General features: G+C 34.2%; 1 protein-coding gene across 5 annotated transcripts; it reads left to right on the plus strand.

The window, feature by feature from the left end:
• Positions 1-260: 260 nt before the first annotated feature.
• Positions 261-6,135, plus strand: LOC131621901 (serine/threonine-protein phosphatase 7-like). Of its 5 annotated transcripts, none has more exons than XM_058892962.1 (12): positions 261-407; positions 601-764; positions 848-898; positions 996-1,160; positions 1,627-2,196; positions 2,421-2,894; positions 3,470-3,610; positions 4,282-4,386; positions 5,031-5,096; positions 5,391-5,585; positions 5,658-5,729; positions 5,934-6,135. In XM_058892962.1, the coding sequence occupies exons 2-12, from the start codon at positions 609-611 to the stop codon at positions 6,006-6,008; spliced, it is 2,070 nt and encodes a 689-aa protein (XP_058748945.1). In that variant the 5' UTR covers positions 261-407; positions 601-608; the 3' UTR covers positions 6,009-6,135. The 5 variants fall into 5 exon arrangements, with proteins under 5 accessions (XP_058748945.1, XP_058748947.1, XP_058748948.1 ...); XM_058892964.1 differs by having other exon boundaries at positions 261-403; XM_058892965.1 differs by having other exon boundaries at positions 261-399.
• Positions 6,136-7,872: the final 1,737 nt, after the last annotated feature.

A 7,872-nucleotide genomic window follows, 5' to 3' on the forward strand; every position in this document is an offset into this window, starting at 1 on the left:
TCGAATCTTTGTGTCAGGACATCTTGTTCAACATATTACTGCTAAATTAGTTTTACCAAAATTATTATCAAATTGCCTGTCATAATTAGAAAGAATTAACAATAAAAATACTACAAACGAATGTTTAAAAACTTCTATTAAGAATTAGAAATTAATATTTTTTTCCTAACCTACTTTAAAGCTCTTCTTAAAAGGTTTCACTTAGGCAAGAAAAAATAATTAAAAAACATATAAAAGTTAATTTATTTTGTAAAATTTTAAAGATCAATTTCAATCATCTTTTTTTAATCCAATTTGAATATCTAGCAAATAAACCCTAATTTTCATTTCACTCTTGAACTGCAAAGTAGAATCTTGAAGCTTCGATTGAACTCATCGACACATGCATAGTTTCCACCAGTGAGTGAGTGAGTTCCCTTTTTCATTCCCCTAATTTGAGTTTTCATTATCACCATGCGGCACTCTTCAAAGTTCTTGCATTTCCTTTCTCATATGACTTGAATCATTGTGCAAAGCTTTAAATGTATACTCTGAACTATATCCATGATGAGTTGAGTGTAAATTTTCATATGGGTTACTCTGGTTTGTTACATTTGGCAGTTTTAGTCATGGAGCATCACAAAGAGGTAATCAAGAATGGGTGCCATAAGATTCTTGAAGGAATCAATTCAATGTCTTGGGAGAATTTAGACGACCAGCAAGTTCATTCCTTAGTGATGATGAGAGAAATTGCGCGCGGGGTTGTTGATGAACGAGATAGAAAGGTTAGATTATAAAAATATATAAAAAGATGATGATGTTTTTGTGAACAATTTTCCTTCCTCACCAAATTGAGTGGTATTTACAGGTGACTAAGAATGATGTGATTACTGCATTGCGCTACAGCATTGAGAAAATGGTTCACTTTGCTTCTTTCGTGTATTTATTCGTGATTGATTTTGTTAGTCTGGATGTTTTGTTGCTCTCTCTTTGAGCTGACTTGATGCAGTTTGCAGGTGTGTGCATCTAGAGATATCATTCATATGTTAAGTAGGATGTCCTATGAAGGCTTGGATGACCAGAGGATGCATTTAGTTTTGAGGATGAAAGAACTTGCACATGGGATTGTTGATAAGCAACCTAGAGTTGCAATAACTAGGTCTGAGATACTTGAGGACCAAGTAAGGGGTTAATACTATGTAAAGTGTTTTGAGTAAAAAGCTTAATTAAGCGTTCATTCAACGCGGTCTTATCATGTTACTTAATCGCGGTTTTATCATGTTACTTAATCAAGCATTCATTTAACAAGGTCTTATCATGTAACCTAATTAAGTGTTTATTCATTAACGTCTTATCGTCTAAGAGCTTATATAAGTTGTTTCTGCAATCCAAGAGGAAACAAGCTTAAACTTTGAAACGACGCTGTATGTATAAGCCGTCTTGAGGAACTTATGAAAATAAGCTAAAACAAAGGTTTTGGACTTATAATAACCTTTTTTTATAAGCTCTTCCAGACACTTACACAAGTGCTTGTGTTGCAAGATAAGTGCGAATAAGTTCTTCCTTCCAGTTGCCTCAGTAATTTTGGACTTTTCTCCCCTTGTCTACATTTAAGATTTCTCTTAAGGTACATTAATAAGTTTACAGGTTTGCTTTGTGGATGAAGGGGCAAGAGACAGTCCTGTGGTTGATTCGATCAAGATCAGCAACGGGGATATTCTAATTGATGAGGCACAAAGCATGATGCATGAGGATGAGATGTTAGACGTGGACCAGGTTTTAGGATTTGAAAATGGGATAGATGAAGTAGAAGAGTCTCTGCTGTCATCGTGCTTTCAGCAATTTCTTCTGTGGCCTTCCGATGATTGTGTCACCTTTGAGTGGGTTCAGGACATGATGTTCATCCTTGAGAAGGCTTCACAGAAGACATTGCCAACTGAATTCTGTCATGTTGTGCAGACCTTTGTGGTGTTCAAATTGATAGATGCTGCTTGTAATGTTTTACGTAAAGAACCAAACTGTGTGGAGATTAATTGCCTCGGAGAAGATTCTAGAGTCATCGTTGTAGGTGATATACATGGGCAGTTTCACGATTTATTGTTTCTTTTGAAGCATGCGGGAATGCCTTCTGAGAACCAGTTTTATGTTTTCAATGGTAATTATGTTGATGAAGGAGCTTGGGGCATTGAGGTGTTCTTGGTCTTGCTAGCATGGAAGGTAAGATGACGGGACTTAAAAAATTTATAGATATTTCATGAATTTGCCGGGGGTTGTTGCCTCGTTGGTGCATTTTCTCCAGGAGGAGAAAGAAATAACACATAAGAGTACTATATAGAAATAATTATATGACCTAGCAACTTTTACTGTGACCAAATACAAAACTGATACATATTTCTCTTCGATTTTTTATCAGTATGTAAACTCTGTCGTTGTATATTCAGGTCTTGATGCCTCACAGAGTATATCTACTCCGTGGAAATCATGAATCAAGATATTGCACTGAACAATATGGTTTTAAGATAGAGGTACAGACCAAATATGGCAATCAAAGTGAAGACGTGTACAATAAATTCCTAGAGTGTTTCAAGGAACTTCCATTAGCGTCAGTTATTGCCAACCGTGTTTATACTACTCATGGGGGGCTTTTCCGCAGCATTCATGCTGCTACTTCCCCTTCAGAAAAGCCAAAACGGAAAATGACACAAAGGATGGACCTTGGTTCTTTAGCTGATTTATCTCAAGTTAAAAGAAGTTGCATAGATGCTCCACATGAGGGTCCTAACATACTATTGAGTGACATTCTCTGGTCAAAACCATCAAATAGCGATGGTCTGAGGGTTAATGCAGGTCAAAAATTAGGTTTATGGTACGGTCCTGATTGCACTGAGGCTTTCTTAAAGCAGCACAATTTGAAGGTAATATTCCAAATAATAATGACATAACTAAGACAGAATAATAAAGTGCTTATTTATTTTACTGCAATAAGTAGTTTGATTAAGATTTCTTGATCTTCCAATTATTAAACTTGTATTTGATGTCATTTATGTCTATCCTACCAAATTATTATTTTTCTGTCAGCAAGCTATAATCATAGCGTTTTTCTAGTTTTTTATTTTTAATTTTTTTTTTAATATTCCTAGGATCAGGAAGTTCAATGCTAAATGAAAGTAAAAACGTTAGTTCCCCATTCCTCTTTTCATGAATTACCCTTAAACCAGGGAATTTTATCTAGCAGTAATGCTCCCATTTATGTTCATGATTTACATCTCTCTACTTGCCAAGAATGCAAACACTAAAATTCCACATTTAAGTAGCTTATTATCAGGTGTTTGGAAATTTTTTTAAAAAATTGTTATCAGTGACACTTGTCATTGTTCAAGATGAATTGCGTGTTTAGATGTGAACAAAAGAAGCAGTGCAAGTTATAAATATTATTTGATGGCTCAATAGATATTCTTTAAGCTTAGTGAATATTATTCTTCCTGCATAGCTGATCATCAGATCACATGAAGGACCAGATGCAAGGGCTGGTAGGGATGATTTTGGGGATATGTTGAACGGATACAGCATAGATCATGATGGCGAGTCAGGAAAGCTATATACACTTTTTAGTGCTCCAGATTACCCGCAGGTTCAATTTTTCATATAACACTAGCACTTTGTTATTCGTTAATTAAAAAATTGCATTTGTTGCACCTCCAACTTTTTCCATAGCAATATCATAATTCATAATGGTTCACTGATTGATTTTTGGGAACACCGAAGACCACAAGCTTAGTCATAGCTATAAATGCTAGCATGTACTATTGGCCATTGGCTTCCAATTTATGCCATTGTCTATTAAGATTGTCATAATTTTTTTATAAGTAGAATCTGATGTTTGTTTAAAAAGCGTGGTACTCACTCATTCTTATATTAGGTGAAATTTACACGGGTCCATTTCCAAAATGATAGGACTCGCATGAATTTTTCCCAATAAGAGAGCGAGTGTTTTAAAGAGTGTTTTGGAGTGAGTGTTGCTGGCACTACCCGTTTAGGAATCTAGTATGTAGGAATGCATATTTTCAAATAACTTATCTTTGAAATGGCTGAACATTTTATACATAATAAACAAAACAAGTGGTGTAAGATTTGCAACTCTACATATGGGGATTGTTACAGACAGATTGGTTTGAAGAAAACATATATTTTGTACTTTTAGTGTTTGAGTAATTAAATGTAGCTTAATGCAAGGACGTGTTACATTGAGATCTGCAGCATCTGAAGTATCGTATATATCTTTAAAGGTCTCATGTATTGCAGTTTGGGGGGACGAGGTATAACAATGAAGGAGCATATGCAATATTGAAGTCGCCAGATTTTGCAACTCCTTCCTTTCAGTCATTCAAATCAGCAGAAAGACCAATGGTAACAAGTCTTTATCTAGTTATCTTACAAAGATTGAATGGCATACTTCTGTTGGAATCCTACATTGACCCAAGATATAGCCGAAGTTGTTCTCAGAAAACCTAGACAATCCCTACTCATTGAGCTAGCTTTTGGATTGCGGCCAAAATTTAAGATAAAAACATTGAATTTTACAAAATTTCATGTTCCAAATGTCCATCTTGAGTCATGTATTGCCTAAACTCCAACGGTTTCCTTTCAATCATAGGTGATCAGATCAGATGAAAGCCGGCAGTCTCTTAGAGTGGGCAGAAAACTAAGATTTGTATTGAATCTGGAACAGATTTTGAAAAATAATTTAAATAATAAATTAGGAAAATTGTGGCTATCTAGATGATATGTGTAAAACATTTTAAGATATGTGAGAATTGTCCTGTGAAAAATATCTTTTCTTAGAAAATATGTATTTTAATATATTGAAATGTTTGGAGATATAAGGCTGGCTAGGTGGGGGAGTTAACAAGTGGATTGATAAGAGGAAAAATTTGATCCTCACCCTAAACATAACTATACTAGTCATCAGTCATTAAAAAAGTTGAAATGTTTTTTCTATTATCTTCTGTTAATGTTAATTGTTACTGACATCTGTTATACTTGCTTCCCAGGTGTATCCTTGTGTCGATTTTGATGCTGATGATATGGACTTGAGTCAACTTGACTCTTCTCAAATCGTATGTTAGCAAATAGCTTTTCCCATAAGTGTTCCTCTGCTAATGTGTTTTAACTATAGTCTATAAGTTGAATGAAAATGTGTTAAGCTGAATATGAAACATAGTAAGGTTCAGAAGCCCTTGATCATACTATTCAACCGACCAATCATCCTTATATTTTATCATTTTGAATTGTAATTATACTTTCTCTTTTGCTATATGCCCATAAATGAATATAATTTTTTTCATCGTCATCATCATGTTGTATTGCCTGCCAGAGACGGATAATTGAACAAACTTAATTTTGTTGATAAGGACATAGAGGCCTCGACCTCCACCTTTTCGGGTCCTCAAGATGCGCCGAGACCCGAATTCGACTTCGAGTCATTAGGCATATATAATGCCCCAAGTTGGAGTGTTCAGCTTCCGGATGGTTCAGGCGGTTCTCAAGTTGTGCAGGTTCCAAGAGCTCCATTGGTGGAAGGGTTGCCCCTGCCTCCTAACATAGAGGTAGCATCATTTACAATTTACCAACATTTTGTAAATATGGCTAATCCTGAACCAAAATTCTCGATTTTGCAGGAGCCACACGCGGGTGCTTATAATTATTTGTTCGAGCTCGTTGCTGGCCTTAAACACATGATTGCAACAAGGGTGAGTTCATGACATTATATATTTACTATAATGGTCTAAGTTGGATATATGTCAAACTACTGTTAATTTTTTCCTACTCAAATGCTTTTCCATTTCTTCCATGGATTTCGGTACTGCCTTTCTGCATGGTTAAACACATCTAGTTTTTTCACATATATATCTTTTTGGAGGGTAAGTAAGCTAAATCTAATATTTTCAACTCAGGAGACCGAGAACAGTGCTCGTGTATCGGCTTTGCGAAGTAAAGCTAGTAAACGAAAGGAAAGAGGTCACAATTGATGTACACAAATGCCTTGTTATCCTTTGATTACATTACTCAGCTAACATGTATGTCATTCATGTGTAAGTATTAATTTGACCAAGTGATTTTTGCTTCAGAATAAAGAATTCTTAGCATTACTTTCAAGAGCATGGAATAGTTTCTTTTGCAACTTATAAGTTGTTTTGATCATTTCAATCAAATTAAGAAGCAGAAAATTAATAGAGACCAACCAGAGACAACGTGCACCAACCAGACATGATGTGCACGTTCAAAATTAAAAAGGAAACCCTGCTTCTATGAAGAATATTTATTATTCTTCAAAACATTGGACATTGTTATTTAATTAGAAAACAAAGTCTTAAAACTATAATAAAAGAATGGTGTTGCAACTATATTCATTTAGGACAAAGTCTAATTAATATTATTTAATAATGTTGGTTGTAATTAGTACTATATCATATTGAAGTTGTGGATTAATACGTGAGCCATCCACCTCTTGGGAAAATGTCTTCTTGGTTGGTTGTATTTAACCTTGTTGACTTGATCCTTCATTACGCCATTATTATACCACTTGTTTCTTCATGAATAGGACATTACATCTTCATTTACAAAATATCTTTGCCCATACATAAACGACGACTGTATCACAAATTCAATTAGTTTGTTAAGGATTTAAGATTTTAAAAGTTTTTTACAATTAAAATTTTTATATGAAAAATATTGAAAATAAAACTGTTGCTGAACATGGATTTTAATCGATATATCGAGTAATAGCTCTCAACTACCTGCCTTACCATGCAGAGAAACGCATGTTTTCTCCAACACTCCAATTTTCAGCTTCACAATTATCACGTTAAAATGACACTAGGATTTGATATTTAGAATGCAAACATGTTTCTAAACAAACATTATGTGATTGTTTGGATAGTGGTGAAGATTTGGGTCCAATGACTAGCAAACAGTGAGATTGTTCCTCTTAAATTAATCAATTGTAAAGTCGGATATTAAGATTTAAAAAACAAAAGTGATTGTTTGGATAAGAAAATTTTGCACCAGTCAGACGTGGATCTAGTAGAAGCTGGGGAATTGGAAGGTGGTTTTAGACTCTGTGTTATTTTCTAAGTGGTATCCAAACCCAAACTAAGTAACGTGTAAATCAAAGTCAAAGTGAGTGAGGGATGAATATGCATAAAAAAAAAAGTTTGTTTGATTGATTATGTTTTGAAAAAAAATATTACTAGTACAATATTTGTAAACATTTAGGTAAACATTAAGGTGTGTTTGTTTCAAGAATTAAAATTATAATTCAGGAAATTTTATTTTAAGGAACATTATTATCTGGAATTTTATTCCTACCTTTGTGTTTGATAAATTGGTAAATAATTTAAGTTCCCAGAAATATTTATAAAATATATTTTATTTAAAAATTTAAAATAAAAGAGTTTTTTTAATAGGCAATTCCATTAAAAGAGAGCATAAGAGATACTCCATCCATAAAACAACAAATCACCCTCTAAAGCAAAGGAGATGATTAGTGTTCCAATAATAAAAATTACAAGCAACCGAAATATTACAATAGGCAGACATTCAATACCAAGACTTCGATACAATAGTTGTCTTGCAATCAAGGAAACTGAAATCAGAATTATTAAAAAAGATATCGTCCCGATTCAGTCACAAGCACCACACTGTTACGAGCCACACCACCGTCACGATTATTCTGATAAACATGTTGCCAACTTTGGAACAGTTGTGAAAGAAGTTTTTCAACTCAACCAGAGATAGTGGCATCTCATTTCCCAGCCAAGAAATAATACTCTTCCAAACTCCACCCGTAATAGCGCAATTGTCAAACAAATGCGTTAAAGATTCGTATTCCAT

Source organism: Vicia villosa, unplaced genomic scaffold (assembly GCF_029867415.1).
Source record: "Vicia villosa cultivar HV-30 ecotype Madison, WI unplaced genomic scaffold, Vvil1.0 ctg.000011F_1_1, whole genome shotgun sequence".
Classification (NCBI taxonomy): Eukaryota; Viridiplantae; Streptophyta; class Magnoliopsida; order Fabales; family Fabaceae; genus Vicia; species Vicia villosa.